A 17078-nucleotide genomic window follows, 5' to 3' on the forward strand; every position below is an offset into this window, starting at 1 on the left:
TCATGCGAATGAGGAAGAGCATTACTTCTTCTACTATGAATGTAACTGACTCAGTCACGTGTGTAATCGTTTATTTTTCGTAGAGGGAAAAGGAATAAATGTATGTGAGTATTGCTGTGTTTTCCTCTGCTTCTAAAACGGCGACCGTCGATGCTAATCGTTAGCATGAAAATGACATTAGCGGGCCATTCTTAGAGCAATGTTGTTTGGTAGTTGGAAATACACAAACTTACTGTATCTCTCTTTGTTTTAAGTTTGACAGTAAACATCAAGTGAGAGTGGCATTAAAGCCTGAAGTGTCTTTTTTATTATTATTATTATTATTTTTTAAGAGTGTTAGCCAAACTGCTGCTTTTTTGTGACTTGAATTGAAATCACAAATCTTACGGCGCCACTGTACCAATATTTCAAAGTTTTGTGATATTTAAGTGGCCCATGTTTCTAATCAAATTAAAAGCCAACACCAAAGGACCCCAACACTCACGAGACGCTCCCAAGACCCCCTCTTTTGAACCCCCCCCCCCCGCCGTCCCGAGGGGGGTTTGAGGGGGGGACTTCAAAGCTCCATCCACTGTACCTCTGCGACACCTCAGCACCAGGTGCCGGCTCAAGAGATGAGGAAGACAGAGTGGAAATGGTGAGCAAGAAAGGGAAAGCCCCCCCCCCCCCCAAAAAAAAGAAGAAATTAAAGAAGCAGATGACAAAAATGCAAAGAGGCAGAGAGCTAAAGATGGAGCAGCAAAAGAGCCACAGGCAGACAGAACAGTGGAGCCACAAACAAGAGAATTCGGGATGGGGGCGGGGTCAGTCGCACCGGGCTGCTAATGCCCCCCCCCCTTCTCTCAACGCTTTGTTGTCAAGAACCCCCCCCCCCCCTTTTTTTTTTTTTTTTTTTATGGTGAGCTGCTCCTTTAATGATGAGCAGTAAAAGTCGTCCTCCCTCACCTGACAGGAAGCGCGAAGCAGCCAGCGACAAAGTTCAAACGGCAGCATTTACACTATGAACAAGTTTTTATTGGACCACTTTTTTGCTCCGCGACCTACATGTGCAAAAACTCGGGGGGGGGGGGGGGTCTTTCTTGTCTAATTTGGGGGCTTTGCCGACTTTTGGAACGCACCTCTTTGAAAATCTGTCACTCGGGCGCAGGCGCGTGTGTGTGTGTGTGTGTTTGTGCGCGTTTTTAAATCGAGCCACGCTGAGAGCGAGAAACGTAAATCTCGCTTTTGATCGCAACAGCGGCGGCACATTTTCCCGGAAACGACTGCAAACTGTGCGATAAAAGAAATAGATAGCGAATCATCAATTGGGGGATGCTGGAAGGCCTCAAAGGCAGATTGTTCGCCGCGTCGCGAGGTCAACTGCTGCGACACGACCTGCAGATCTTTCGCTTTTGCGATTGGACGGGACCATTTTGCCGACAGCGTGCGACTCGGGGCCGGCCAATGGGCTGCCGTTGTCACCACATGCTGGATTTCATCGCCGGTGATGTCCTGTCAGGCCTTTACCGCTACTTCAACCGTCTTCAGTTTCTGCTTGCCCTTTTTTTTTTGGCCTTCAGTTTTGTCTTCAATCGGATTGAGTTCAGATGTTTGGCTCGGCCGTTGCAGAACATCCCACGACAGGCTATTGTCCATCTGCACTGTGAAGCGCCCAAAAAAAAATTCAAAATTTTTGGCAAAAATGTCAACATAGTTCAAGAAATTGCATTATTGTGGTTGATCTCTTGTTCCTTTTCACTAGACTTCGTGCCACATATTGATATAAATTGTTTCCTACCTGATGAGAAATCGTTTACATGTTCAGAGTCTCCGCATATTATTATTTCAGAGCGCGTGAAAATGGTGGCCCTTGGCATGAATCAATGCCCAAGAAAAGCGCCCGCGTTGCCGATGGCGAGCGATTCCGTCATTTAAGTGGACTTTTATGCATCATCTTATCTCCTCCTTTACGGATAGCGTGACCTTTTTAAAGTCGAAGATGCGAAATATGAAGCCGGCGCCCTCGGGGGTGATTAGCTTATCTTGCTACTGAGGCCAGAAGCGGGACGGATGCCTAAAAACTCCCCAAATGCTCACTTGTTTCTTTAAGTGGAGCAAAATAAAGTACATGGATGCAATAAGTGGCGTTTTAATTGCATTTTTTGCCTCGCTGGCCACATTATTAGGCACACTTACAATACTGTCGTGACGCTCACTTTTGATTGACTGAAAAGCATCTGTAGGGACGTTATTACGTTGCACAGTTAATTTTTAAGGTCCCGTATATTAAAATAAGTTATTTCCTCATTAAAATACTGCAAAATGCTCACTTATTTATGTTGCGGCGCTCACGCGTCGGCTCGGCGCGCGGCGGCCGACCAGCCAGCCGTCGCCTGTTTTATTTGCACTTGTAATCAAACATAATAGTTGACGAGGAGCCGTAAAAGGAGGCGGCGTTAAAGCTGTCACTGCCGTTATTAGCCGGCAGAGTTACACGTTCTGACCGATGTGATGTCGCTGCAATCGTGGTGTCGTCTGCTTGAAATAATGCGGAAAACAGAGATGTGACGCGCGCGCACACAAATATTTCTATATTTTGGATTTGGGGGCCTTCCCCGGGGGGCCATCGTAGTGAAAGAAAGGCTGACATTCTGCCCCCGTGGTCAACAATCCCTGGGCCGGGCCGGGGCCTTTCTCTCCCCAAATCCCCGCGGACGCGGCGTCAGGAGGGACGGAGCGGAATGCCGAAATGCTTTGAATGATGGTGTGGAATGTTAAAAAGAAGTGTGTGGGGGTGAGAGGCGAGTGAGGCGAGTGGGGGGTCTCCTGGCTGGCCTAAGATCTGGTATGCGTGACTGAACAAGAGGAGAGAGGAAAAATCCCCCCCCCCCCCCTCGCCAAAACCTGCCTTTCTAACTTCCAAACACACACAATGGCTGGTGACCCTGCGTGTGTGCGTGCGTGTGTCACAGATTTCATGTGTGACATTACACACTGTACTCAGCTGCCATCCCAATAAATATTATGCTAATAATGGTGTTTCATTAAAAAAAAAAAAAATAAATAGTGACTGTAGCCATCCGAGTGCCTCGTGTTCATTAATTACAAAAGCAATGCGGCTAAATCAAGGCATCCATTTTGAGTGTGCTCATAAATAATAAAACAAGACAACAGATTTTTCCCTCTCAGCCGCTCGGAATGAAAGGCAGGCAAGAGTGCTTGGATGGTGATGATGATGATGATGATGATGATGATGACGAAGGTGGGGGACGATGTGCTTCATAATAGGACGGCAAAATAAATATGCTAATCCTCGCCAACGTGCAGAAGAGAGTCAATGAAATCAACACAAAAGGCGCTTTTGCTTCATTATATAAATATCTTTAATTGTTTTTGCTTGTAAGAATATAAAACAATTTACGTTTGGGATTCTGCATGTTCTGTTATTCTTAAACATTTTTACAAACAATATACAGTACACCTTGTCTTTTTTCTTCTTCAGCTGTTTCAGCAGGACGCACATCCGTATGTTCTTTTATCAAGCAGGTCATTGCATTACAACAAAACACACACACACACACACACACATTGCTAGTGCGCGTGTGTGTCAAAAAACCAACAACAAAACAACAACAACAGAGAGAGAGCGAGAGAGATGTGGCCCGAGCTTGTAACCCGAGAAGCGGAGAGCGCGAGAAAAATAATCGATTGCTCCTTATTCCAAGCATGTCTCCGAATGGGCTCGGGGTATTTTTATCCGGGGAGGGATGGAGAGAATGAAGAGGAGGGTGAGAGAGAGAGAGAACATTCTCCTTGAAAAAAAAACAAAAAAAAAAAAAACATGGAACCCTGATTCGTTTCAATCGATTAAAGAGGGTATAAAGATATCTAAATCACTTCAATTTGAAGCAACATTCTCTGACGTTTGTCCCCAGCAGCTTTAACCCCCCCCCCCCCAACCCCCCCAGCCCGCACCTCCACCTTTCGAAGGAAATACCTGAAGCTTCATGTGTGTCAACTTTTGCGTGAGGCGCATGTTTTGATTCGAAAGGACAAAATGTCACACACCAAGCGCGTTTTAGCTTGCATAATGCATCGGTGGGATGATCGGAGATTGAGAATTGTCTTTTTGGTGGGGAAATAGTTGCGAGGGGAAGACGGGGGTGGGGGGGGGGGCGACACAGACAGTCCCTCTAGGCACATTTTCTCCCATTTTCTGGTTTTCCTTCCTTCTGGTGGAAAAACAAGCACATACGAGGTAGCCGAATGTTTTTTAATTATTATTTTCAGGCTGTGGCGGGACCGCAAAAAAAAAGAAAAAAAAAAAAAAAGTAGACGCCAGGCTCCAAACGGGCGCAGTTTGGGGCGAATGTATGAAATTGCATCTGTAATATGGTTAACACTTGCTGCCCAGTCCGTCCGTCCGTCCGTCGTCCGTCCGCCGTCCATCCGTCCCCCTCGCCATCACCTGACTTTCTCGCTCTCCGTCATCTGCCAGAGTCCCAAGTTGAGCACTTTAAGGCAGGGCAGCTGCGTGATCCTCTCCAGCCCCCTCTTGGTGATCTTGGTACATCCATACAGGTCGATGCCCGCCAGCTGGGTCAGGTGGTCGGCGATGAGCTCCAGCCCCTTGTCGGTGATGCGCACGCACTGGCCGATGTTGAGCGTCCGCAGCTCGTGCATCTGCCGCACCATGCGGTTGATGCCGTCGTCCGAGATGTGGCACGAGCACAGCGACAGCGACTTGAGCTGGTACAGCCCCTGCGCGATGTACGCCAGCGTCTGGTCGCCGATCTTGTCGCAGAAGGACACGTCCAGGCCCGACAGGCGCAGCGTGCCCATGGCCAGGTGCATGGCGCCCGTGTCGCTGATGTTGTCGCAGGAGCGCAGGTTGAGGCTCCACAGGGAGGTCATGTGCGAGAGGTGGATCATGCCGGCGTCCGAGATGCCGCCGCAGAAGCTCAGGTTGAGCACCCGCAGCTTGGCCAGCCCCTTGGAGATGTGCTTGAGGGACAGGTCCGTCAGCTTCTGGCAGTCCTGCAGGGTCAGGTACTCCAGGCTCAGGCAGCCCTCGGCGGCGCTGCGGGTCATGCCGGCCAGGTGGCCGATGCCCACGTCCGAGACGTGGCGGCAGGACCTCAGGTTGAGGCTCTTGAGGCGGTGGAGGCCCCACGCGATCAGCAGCAGCCCCGTGTTGGTGATGTTGCTGCAGCCGCCCAGCTCCAGGACCTCCAGGTTCTTCAGGTACTGGGCGATCCGGCCCAGGCTGGAGTCGGTGATCTGCTTGCAGAGGCTCAGGTTCAGCACCCTCAGCGACGGGATCTCCTGCACAAACGCGTGGCCCAGCCCGTTGTCCGTCAGGTTGTAGCAGCCCGAGAGGTTGAGGGACTCGATGTTGGGCATCCCCTGGATCACGTAGCTCAGGCTGCGGCGCAGGGACAGGATCTGGACCCTCCGGATGCCCCTGGCCTGCAGGCTGGGGAACAGCGAGGGGTTGGCCCGCCGGAGGTGCAGCTTGGCCTCCACCCCCCGCCACACCGACTTGTGGTACGACGCGTCCCTCCAAGCCAAGCACACTTGGGCCACCCTGCCTTTGTCCCTCACGTCCAAATAGCTGAAAATCATGGCCAAAATTTCCGGGAAGAGGCACGAAATGTGCGTCTCCATTGTTTTTCAAAACCCAGGCATATAAGAATTAATTCTCCACACTCCCACGGCTGAGAAAAAAAAAAAAAAGAAAGCCCTTCTCTTTCAATTACAAAAAGTAGCAACAGTCCCAGTTGTCGGTTGTCGCCCCCCTCCCCTCCCTCAAAAAAAAAAAAAAAGCCCAGACTTTTCTTTTGGGTTCTTTTCCTCACACTCAAAGTGTGCGCAATCGATCCAACTCTTGTGCTGGCGCAGTCACATTGGAAAGAAGCGAGGCAAAAGAGCCCAAAAAAAGCCTTTATTCCTGCCTGCCTCCGCCAAAAAAAGAGGAGAAGAGGGGGCGAAAGGAAGAAGGAGGCGGAGGAGAGGAGGAAACGGCGTCAAACCTTCTCTCTCTCTCTCTTTCGTTCTCGTTCTCGTTCTCGTTCTTTCTCTTTCCCTCCCTCACACGGCGCTTCTTCCTTCTTGTATTCTCGCCGCAAAAAGGCGTCCACTCTCGGCCCAGCGCGGATCCAGACGGTCGTACATTTCACAAGCGGGAAGTCGAAGTAAGGGCGACACGAGCGACTCCGACTACTTGTTCCATGGCGAGGGCGAAGAAAGACTCCAGTCCGGAGGATGATTGTGCGAAGGAAGCGAGGGGCGTCCTGCACTCCAAGCCTTTGTCTGCTCTTTTCAAACCGACTTGGCAGGGACTCCGGCAATCTGCCCGCGAGGGAGGGGCAACCCACATGCCAATATTCATCCAACGCGTTTAAAACTTGGCTTTTCACTCCTTGCGACGACTCTGTGGCGTATATGAGCGATAGTGACGTACAGTAACTTGAAAGTAGACGCGTTATAACCGAAACGAAGCGTAATGCGCTGTTTTTTCCGCGATGGTCCTCCCCCCTCCGTGTCAGGCAGTTGGTTCGTCCCGCCTCAGCTGGAACGGTGCGAACAGTTTCCCTTGGAAACCAACTTCTTACAATTCAGTTCACTCTGGGCTTTAACCCTTTAAGCGGACCACACAGGAAACAGGAAAGTCAACTGGAGAAGTCTATTCACTTTTCTTACTTGGCTGACACCTTTTGTGTTTCGCTTTAAGTCTTTCTTTTTGCTGCTGAGGGTTGAAATCCTCCTCCAAAACGAGAAGAGAATACAGTTCAGTCCAACGTCTGCATACATTGAAGAGCTGACAGAAACTGTTTACAAAAATGTAGTGGACACAATCAGACTCTTGAACCGCTATCTGTCAATCTTGACTGAAATCAACTCAAATACTAAGAAATTTGACTATTTTAATTGTTTGTCTGTGGCTGTTTTTGGACTAGCAGGAACATTTCCATATCTGAATATTGTCCTTAAATATTTTAATATTGTTTTGTTCATTGTATCATTTTACACATTCAATTTGTATTTATATACAGCATAACAGCAACAGTCATTCTCACCTAATGGCTAATAAGAAATTGCAGAATGGAATGCTTTGTTACTGCTGTAGCCTTCCTGCTGCTTCTCATTTCATCGTGTTTCATGTTTGTGACCTATAAATATTTTTCACACAAATCTTTACTGTAATGACTTTACTGCTGCGTCAGCCCAATCTAGTGAAATATGTAGCGTGCATCGCAGTCCCGCAAACAAAGACTACAGACATCCTGGCTTGCAATATGCTTTATAACTCATTTGAATATCAGAATATCGTGGAAAAAAAACCAGCCCAACTTTGAGCCGCATTTAAGTGAGAAAACCGCTAAGGTTGCACTTGTCGGCAGTTGACAAACTATTAGTGTTGCCCTTTCCTGATATGTGAAGAGGAGTGAAACTTTGCATAGCAGTGAGACATAAAAGTTGACTTAAGAATTGCAGCAGTGTCCTTAAGTGACTGACTGAGGCCATGAATTAATCCCTGAAGTGTAAAAAAAAACAAAAAACAAACTCATGTGTCTTTTATTAAGGCCCGATATAATCACTTTGAAGCTGCTTGTCATCTGGCTTTGCTTCAGTTATGACATTCATTATTCATTCAGTATTTATTTATTTAAAGTGTGTGTTGCTGTAGATGTTTTCCAGCGTCCAACTTTCTTCCCCTGCAATGGGCCTCTCGCACCCACTCGTGGTAACCTCAGAGTGTGTGCGTGCGCGCGTTATCTCCACGCGTGTGCATGCGCATAGCCTATGCATTCAAAGGAGCATATGTCTGTGCCTATGCTTGCGTGTGCGCGTGCGCGTGCCCGTGCGTGTGCGCGCGCGCGCGCGTGTGAGATAATATGACAGGGGAGCCGTTTGCTGAAGTCAGTGGAGTGTGGCCGAGTGCTTGAGGAGAGCGGGCGAGGGGGAGGAAGAGCTGATGGGAAACATAGAAATAGACTGAAACAGAGAACAGGGATCAGGTGAGGATTAAAATGGCTGCAGCAAAATGTGGACTTTGTAAGAGTTTTTATGGTTTTGAAACGTGAATTCAGGAAATATTTTCTATTACAAAATGATTTGTAGAAATCGAATGTGGCCAAAATAGAAGCATTTTATTCATTATTGAATGTCGGGGGTTTAATTTTAGAATATCACAATTAGCTTTTGCTACATGTAAAAATGCCATGTTTTAATATTTTTACACCACAATTGCAACATACAGATTGTGAATGCAAGGAGATTTTGAGGGAAAAAAAGAGTCGTGGAAGCCCAAAAAATAAAAATAAAAATAAACAAAATATGTCTTGAAACATGAATTCAGGAAATATTTTCTATTACAAAATCATTTGTAAAAATCTAATGTGGCCAAAATAGAAGCATTTTATTCATTATTGAATGTCGGGGTTTAATTTTAGAATATCACAATTAGCTTTTGCTACATGTAAAAATGCCATGTTTTAATATTTTTACACCACAATTGCAACATACAGATTGTGAATGCAAGGAGATTTTGAGGGGAAAAAAAAGTCATGGAAGCCCAAAAAATAAAAATAAAAATAAACAAAATATGTTAACACAAATGTAATCAATGTAGCTATCACTCTGTAAACTTCAGTTGCCATTCAATTGAATTTAAAAGAACGTTTAATTAATGGGAATTTAACACTCATCTGACTAAAATATGTGAAAAAAAAATGAGCCCATTTGTAGCCCATCATTTGATTCTTAAGAAACCAGCATGCCCGAGGGAAAACAACCAATCAGAGAGGGAGAAGGTGTGACCGATGTGGTTATTTGTTATGCACTCGTGAGACCTCTCTCAGGAAAAAAAATAAAACCTCCGGAAAATGAAATAATGTCCATTCCATGTTTGCCAACTGTTTAGCAAACAAAGAGACTTGAGGCAGCTTAGATGATATAGAAGCAACATGAAATTTGCAATTTGACTTTTATCACTTCTTTTTGTATTTTTAATTGTATAATCCAAAAAAAGACAACTTTGGCCTGATAACGTTTTGTGATGTGCCTTTTGTAGTAACACTCTACCTTGCTAACGTAGCAGCTCGAGCTAACGTCAAATGATGTCACCTTTTGATATTTATGTTTAGAAAAAATGCTGTTAGTCCGGGACGCTGTGGGACGAATTTTAATATGTTGTATTAAACAAGACGGATGACTGGTTAGCACGTCCACCTCCCAGAGGTCATGAGAATTGTTTTTTTTCTCTAAACACAATTATTTGTCGCTATATTCGAGCGTGAGTGTGACTAATATAAACGTCCTTCAACCTTTTATCCCACGCGCGTCATCAAGGGCAAAAGCAAGCAAATCCCTGGTGGTGGCCGACACCGACAGCACGTCCTTGCTACACCTGGACACGCCGTCCGCTGTATATGTGTCGTGCGTTTTCAAAGCGCACGCTCGTGACGTGAATACTGAGCCTGGCGGCGGCGGCGGCGGCGCAAACGTTTTGACTGACAGCGTGAGCGCCGACATGTTAGCATACTAAGTTTTCAGAGTTTCCTTGGCAAAGACCAAAGCGGGTTTGCCGGCGTGGTCATAAACCATGGCGGGATTAGCCTCACCCTTGGGTTCGCTCCAATTAGACGCCGCGACTGATCATTTCCTGTGCAGCAGCCATGTACTCAAATGTGATATTTGTGAGGCCCGAAGGGGAACCGAAAAGCGGCCGCGGTGGGATTGAGTGTGGTTTGGTGGCACGGAAAATGTTTGTCTTCTGCAAAATAACATTATGAACATCTTGCATTTTTCTATTCAATTCAAATTTTGATTTCACTCCTTAAAAGAAAGGAAATGAAAGAGGACAGAAAGAAGTCAAACTTTGGATCTGCATAAACACACAAAAATGACAAACTCATCTGAAAGCAGCTGAAGATGTTATGCATGATTTGTCGTATTTGATTCACGTTGTTGCAATCTCTGGATCCGATCCGGATGAAACTCGGTTTGGAATGACAGCATCTCACCGAAATCCTCGTATCTCCAAAATGACTACTTTTCAGGTCGTAAAAAAATCGGATGCTCCTTGGCGGAGGTAAAAGGGGGAGGAGCAAGGACGTGAAAGGTACAAGAAAGCCACAGGCTTCACTGTTGAGCAGCAAGTACTGATCCTCTGCATGACCTGCTGCCTGCGCGTGCGTGTGCACGTGCGCGCGCGCGTTGGCCTGCTGGGCTCATGCTCGCACTCACACTGCGCGCGCGAGAGAGAGAGAGAAGGGGAAATAAGCAGTGATGGGAGGAAGAGGAGTATTTTTAGTGGGGATGGGCAGGGAGAAGCAGTCACGTGATGAACGTGTGTTCGTGTGTGTTCATGCGTGTGTGTGTGTGGCACCTCCCCAAAGTGTGACAAGTCGCGTCATGCGAGCGTGTAAAGTGCTGATGTATGCACGGCCCGATACATGTGCGATCCAACGTGTTGACAATTGAGGGGGGAGGGTCGTCAGCGGGTAATTGTTGCTGGTTGCCAAGGCGACGCATGCGCGTGTCAGCTTGCCAACACCCCCCCCCCCCCATCACCCTGAAAGCTGACACCTACCTGGGTGGATTTTACCGTGTCTGTGCCACACACACACGTGCACCCATACAGCAGCGGTGTTGATATGAAAGTGAAAGCAGACAGTGACATTGATGCGCCCAAACTGTGTGTGTGTGTATGTGTGTGTGTGTGTGTATGCGTGTGTGTGTGTGTGTGTGTGTGTTAGTGATAAATCTTTAATGTTGCTTTGAGGTGTTTCCTTGCTTCACCTGCACAGCGCTCACATGTATGGAAGCCGGCAGTGTGGCTGCTTTCAAAGAGCCACGCTCTCATTATTCTTACCTCCTGTTTTGGGCTGAGGGGTTTTCAACTCTTTTCTGACCCCCCCCCCACGCCACGCCACGCCCCTTCCCGTCAGACGTCTGGTGGAGAAAACACACTAAAGATGTTTCAAGAAGCAAAGGTGCGCCTCAGTCGAAGCCTCTCAGCTATAGCGCACGTTCTTCCTTTTCTGTTCCTCCATGCCAGCAGGGGGCAGCAATGTGTTTTGCCTTTCAACATAGTATTAGCAAAGCTAGCCCGTGATGCACTTCATTTATTAAAAACAGGTTGTTTATTATAAACCTTATTAACATGGCTGGGATTCAGGCTGCATTTGTACATTTAATAAATAAATAAAAAAAACGCTGAATAGTTGTTCATGCCATCTGTTGTGTCATATCTAACAACAAAAATGAAAATGGGTTGAGAATTTGGGAGGGATGGGCAATCTACATTTATTTTAAAGTCAGTGCTCCGTTGACTATAATGTTATGAGTGATGGAGCAGCCCTGTCCCAAGATGGCCGTCCCATTGTAAATAATGCAAAGAATTAAACCAATTTTACCAAATGTTGTGTCCTTCTTCGCAGAACATAAGTATTGTTTTATTGTATGTTTAATAGCTGTAGCTTAAAGGCTTCTAACTCCCGTAATATTAATGCTAGTTTTGATAGCCTGTTTCAACTGTAGGCTAAATAGCAGGTGACAATCTGTTGGTTCTTGTGGAATCTGCTGTCACCACTCATTTTTTTGCTCGAAATTTCTGACAAAAAAAAATCGGTCAAGGGATGGCTCATGTCTAAAAAAAAAAAAAAAAAGTTAATGGGGATAAGCGCTGTAGAAAACGGAACGATTGATGACCAGAAACGACTAAATAACCTCCGCATATCTACAGTATATTTCTTGTTGTTTTCATACTGGATATCTTCACGGAAGTCGTCACCACAAAGTCAAACTCACGCTTATGGCCGCCCTCCGCCGTGTTTTGATGCGATATCTCCCAGCAGTGTGAAGCGGCGGCATCAATAAGAGGCGAGATGAGACGCCGGCTTGACACTTACTTCATCATAAAGTTCATTTTGCTCTCGGTGCAGTCGAGCAACGGCTCCCCTTCAAGTGCTTTTGCGCATCTCATCGCACCCGCAACCTGCCGCGTGCGCTCTTGTCTTGTTTGCGCCCCGTTCCATTTACTCATCACAGTTAAAAAAAAGAAAGAAATGAATGCGGATATGTACTTTAAAACTCTTTGACTGCCAGACGTTTTCAGAAAAGGGATGCCGTGGGTGCCAGCCGATTTTAAGCATTTTGACTGATCTTTCAAGGTCCATAGAAAATTATGTGTTTGGACTATGGAAACACACATACTGCCAAATGAAAGATTGGACTCTCATCTTCCATCAGAAAAAAAAGTTTGTTTCTACCTTATTCCGTTTTTGAGTAATCAACAATAGAAAATGGTTAGTTTCACCTGTTTTGAAAAAAAAACGTCTTTTAACGTCTTTGGCACTCCTCCATAGGATTTTACGAAACGTTATTTAACGTTTTTGGCAGTCAAAGAGTTAAGTACTCAAGTACTGTAAGAAAGTATTTTTACTTCTCATCACTGATGAACGCCAAGAAGAGTTGACGGCCATCATGAGGTCATTCCTTTCTTTTTTTTCCCTCTCTTTCCATGCATTTCCACTCTCGTCTCGTGACGTCGCCTCACAGACGGTGTGTGCGTGTGCGTGTGCGCGTGCGCGTGTGCGTGTTCTGACACATGCGTTGACAACATGCAGGCCTCCTAGGTTTGTGTGTGCGTGTCCTCAACAATGCCTTTGGTTTTTGCCTGCTCTGCAGTCTGACATCGGAGATTTTTCAGCCGCACGCTCGCTCTCGCCCTCAGTAGTCAGCATTTTGGCATTTTTTTTTTTCAATGCACTCTGTCATCTGTTGGCATGAAAAGGCTACGTACCGGTGTGTGTGTGTGTGTGTGTGTGTGTGTGTGCTGTACTGTAGATGCGTGTGTGCTCATCTGTGTTTGTGCAGAAGACGGTGGGGGGAAAAAAAAATCTAGTTTTCACCTTTTACAATTCGTACCAGGCGGATTTTTTTTTTATATCTCTCCATGCAGGTGTACCTAATAAAGTGTCCGGCAAGTGTAACATAAAATACAGTGTGCCTACAAACAGGAAGAGAGGAGAGCAAAGCACGAAGATGAGTCATTTACACAATCACATAAAAGCCCCAAATTTAGCCAGCGCTGGTTTTTATTGAAGTCGCGTTTGCGGGAGATTTTCTTGTAATGTTCCAAATGTGACATTTTCAAAGTCGATCAGTTGGGGAAAAGTCAGATTGGATTTCATCCACCTGTGTCTGTTGTCGGCCTGCGAGACCAGGATTGACTCTGCTGACAACTCTAGCCAACGTGTGAATTCTTGATCTTTTAGGGAATACACGGCGCGCGCGCGAAACGAAAAGAGCAAAGAAAGAAAGTGAGAACTCGTGATCTGGCAGGTTTTTTTTTGTGTTCTTTGTGTTATTGTCGCCTTTTTGGAACAAATATCTGACTAAAGAACTTTGCTAATTGGGAACAGCTTGTTCAATTTGGGACAAAAAGCTGCGTCACAGCGCGGGAAAAGCTGCTTTGGGGTTCAATGGATAAAAATTCAAGGTTAGCTAAGTTATGCTTGCGTATTGTTGGAAGCTAATCCCGCAGGAAATGAATGCAACCGGATACGATTCCCTGTGACGGGATGGAAATGGTGTGTGTTATTAATTTCTCCAGGGAGGGGCTCACGAGGCCGCTGTAGTTTGACCGCCGGAGCGCCGCGGGCACCCGGGGGGAAATCAGCCAATCTGGCCTGGCCTCGGAGCCCCTGCTGGGGCTTCCTGCTCAGGGATTGGGCCTCTCCCAAGGCTCCAGTCGGGTGCCAAACGAGGCCTGGCGTGGAGCTGACGCTGCCGCGGTGCCAAAAGTGGGCCGGCTCCGCTGCGAACCGTTGGCAGGAAGCTGAGCTCGCGCGCTACTCACAGGTTGATAGCACGATATGACATCTTTTCTTGTCTTCATCAAGCGTTGGACACTTCATTAGGTACACCATCCGGCACAAGCTAACAGCAACTTACTAAGCAGAATGCTAAGTAAAAAATAAAAAATAAAAAAAAAGGTTGGCTGATTTGTGATAAGGAAAATTGCAATGACAACAAAAGTAGAATGTAAACAATCAGCTCCTTCTGCTGTGCGTGGCTTAGCCACCAGGGAGCAGTACAATACTGTCATGCCGACACAAACAAAAGAAGAGTTTCACAGCTACTATAAGTGACTCCGCAAGCTGCATTATTAACCAATTTTCACAGACGGTAACGATGCGGGACTCCATTTGTGTTCAAATATCCGTTATGTCACCGTGACTAGCAATGCTACTCGTTAGCCTGTCTACGCCATTTTGCATTGAGTGTTAGCATTAAAGTTGCGGGCTTGTTTTAAATACACGACATGCAGTTCTGTTTTTTTTTTAAATATATATATTTAGGTAAATATGTTTGTTTTGTTTTCCGTCTGCCAAGGTATCGTTTCCTTCCAGGCGAGGGCTTGTCACGTATCGTTAGCCTTACAGCACAGTTGGCTAAATCACATTGGAAAGTTCTTGCGAAATGAGAATAACGCAAACAATTGTACAGACGAGAGGAGTCCAGTTGTCTTAATTCGACCTAATCCAGAAACTCAATAATCCATGAAGGTCCTTACCTGAGTTTGTCATTTTCAATCAACAGCGAGTGGCAAAATGGCCGCCCCCCAAGATGGACAAAAAAAACGGGTGCATTTTTCTCCTTCATTTAAATTCCACAAACGCAATATCAATCGGAATACTTTTTCTATACTTGTGGGGACACTTAGAACATATTATTGTAAAGAAACATTTTGGGGGCGATTGTACTAATATCAAACTTTCATCCAATTACGTTTTGAAATGCCCGTTAGGATACGTTTTGTTGACCTCCAACTATGCACATTTCGTAGCGCAGATGAGTTTTTTTTTTTTTTTTCGGATCCAGCTCACCCGTGTTGGACAAGCGGGTGGTCTTGTTTGACATTTTCCCACAGTTAAGACGAGGGAGGGGGCGAACTCACGGCTTGTGCATGCGGACCGTGCGGGGGAGGAGAGGTCGAGAGACGGACAGTTCGAAGAAATAGAAATGTCAGTCTCACTTTCAGACTGTGGCGGAGAGAGCTAAAAAAAAAAAAAGGAAAAGAGGTGTGCGCTTTGTAGCAGGAGAAAGAGAAACAGATGGAGAGAGAGATGAAGATGCTGATAGAAGGAGGTGCAGAGAGAAGTGAAGAGAAAGATATATTTAGAGAGGGAGCGAGTTTGAGCCTCCGAGCGAGAGGCATGACTCATCCTCTGCCAGCTGACAGAAGGAAGGATGGATGAAGGAGAGGAGATGAATGGAGGGAAGATGGGAGGAGGAGGAGGGGGAGGAGGGGGAGGAGGGGGAGGAGGGGGAGGAGGAGGGCAGAATGCGTGATGAGGCAGAGCAACACACAAATGCAAAAAAAAGAAAGAACACAAAACCCAAGGCCGTCTTCCTGTGCACGTTGAAAGATGTCAAATAGTAAAGCAAGAGCTTGGATTATCCAGCCATCAATTTTCCTGCCGTGCTCGTTCGTCCTCACGATGGGAAGCTGGAGCCTATCCCAGCTGACTTTGGACGAGAGGCGGGCGGGGGCGCACCCTGGGCTGTTTGGCCAGGCAATTGCAGGACACCCGGAAGCGCTGAATCCACAGGCGTAACACAAATTAGCTGGATTAAGGAGACACGAGAATACAATATTTATCATATATACTGAAAACACTATTTTCCAAGGGGGGGGGGGGGGTCTAGATTGTTTTTAGGTGAATTTGGAAAAGCAATCTGTAGCCTCAACATTGTAGTGACATCATATTCGTCATTCTTCCCTGAGGATAAAGAATATACGCTTGTGAGTTGTCTGTCTACATGTGTTGCTGAACCGTTTGCATTCAAATCTAGCGAGTGATTTATTCCGGCAGAATAAGAAACGTAGACATCTGCGGAGCTAAACACTTTCTGGACGGACCCCAAATCCACGAAAATCTCCAGGGTCAACACTCCCTGACCTTTCACCTCCCGGAGCGGCTTAGAGTGCGGGCTCTTTGGGGGGGGGGAGACATTGGCTTAGAAGAAAAACATTCTCTTTCCAACCTGGTCTTCCTTCATTAGCCATTTTATAGCTTGGGCTACTCGAGGCAGATGTGTCTGTAAAGGTGAGACTGGACGTTCCCAAGTGGAAATCATCATTTGGAAGGTTTTTCAGGTTCTTGTCCTCGCGGTCGGGTCATGTTAGTCAACACAATGCTGCAGTGTTGACTGTGTTGCCGCTTTTCAATCCACAGAGGAGCCTTTTCTTTTTTCCTTCTTTTTTTTTCACAGCATTGCTCCCTGTTGCATGGCTATTGCTCACAACCTCCGGGGAGCAGGCCGCTCTCTCTCGCTCTCTCTCGCTCTCTCTCGCTCTCTCTCTCGCTCTCTCGCTCTCTCTCGCTCTCTCCCGCTCTCTCTCTCTCTCGCTCTCTCTCGCTCTCTCTCTCGCTCTCTCGCTCTCTCTCGCTCTCTCCCGCTCTCTCTCTCTCTCGCTCTCTCTCGCTCTCTCTCTCGGTCTCTCTCGGTCTCTCTCGCTCTCTCTCGCTCTCTCTCTCGGTCTCTCTCGCTCTCTCTCGCTCTCTCCCGCTCTCTCTCTCTCTCGCTCTCTCGCTCTCTCTCGCTCTCTCCCGCTCTCTCTCTCTCTCGCTCTCTCTCGCTCTCTCTCGCTCTCTCTCTCGGTCTCTCTCGGTCTCTCTCTCGCTCTCTCTCTCGCTCTCTCCCGCTCTCTCTCCCGCTCTCTCGCTCTCTCTCTTGGTCTCTCTCGCTCTCTCTCTCGCTCTCTCTCTCTCTCGCTCGCTCTCGCTCTCTCTCTCTCTCGCTCTCTCTCTCGCTCTCTCTCTCTCTCTCTCTCTCTCTCTCTCTCTCTCTCTGGCTCTCTCGCTCCCCATCTCTCTCTCTCATCTCTCATCCTCCCTCTTGTTTCCCCCTCCCACTACTACTGTTTTTATTTTTTGTATTTCTCTCACATGGCCTAAGTTGCTCTCCGGAGTCCTGACCCGCTCCCCCCCCCTCTCCCTCCCTGCCGTGATGGGCCGCAGGCAGCGTGGTTCGACTGCGCCCCCTTGTGCACGCCAGGGAGCATTACAGGGCTGTTCTGC

The 17078-nt window shown here is 47.0% G+C and overlaps 2 protein-coding genes across 3 annotated transcripts in view; one reads left to right on the top strand and one right to left on the bottom strand.

The window, feature by feature from the left end:
* wnt5b (wingless-type MMTV integration site family, member 5b) overlaps positions 1-17078 on the top strand; it is a 48229-nt gene that overhangs the window by 17720 nt on the left and 13431 nt on the right. The window lies entirely within an intron of this gene.
* Positions 3345-6448, bottom strand: fbxl14b (F-box and leucine-rich repeat protein 14b). Its single transcript, XM_077545262.1, has one exon. It carries the CDS (start codon positions 5644-5646, stop codon positions 4444-4446), a length of 1203 nt encoding a protein of 400 aa, XP_077401388.1. The 5' UTR covers positions 5647-6448; the 3' UTR covers positions 3345-4443.

Source organism: Vanacampus margaritifer, chromosome 15 (assembly GCF_051991255.1).
Source record: "Vanacampus margaritifer isolate UIUO_Vmar chromosome 15, RoL_Vmar_1.0, whole genome shotgun sequence".
NCBI lineage: Eukaryota > Metazoa > Chordata > Actinopteri > Syngnathiformes > Syngnathidae > Vanacampus > Vanacampus margaritifer.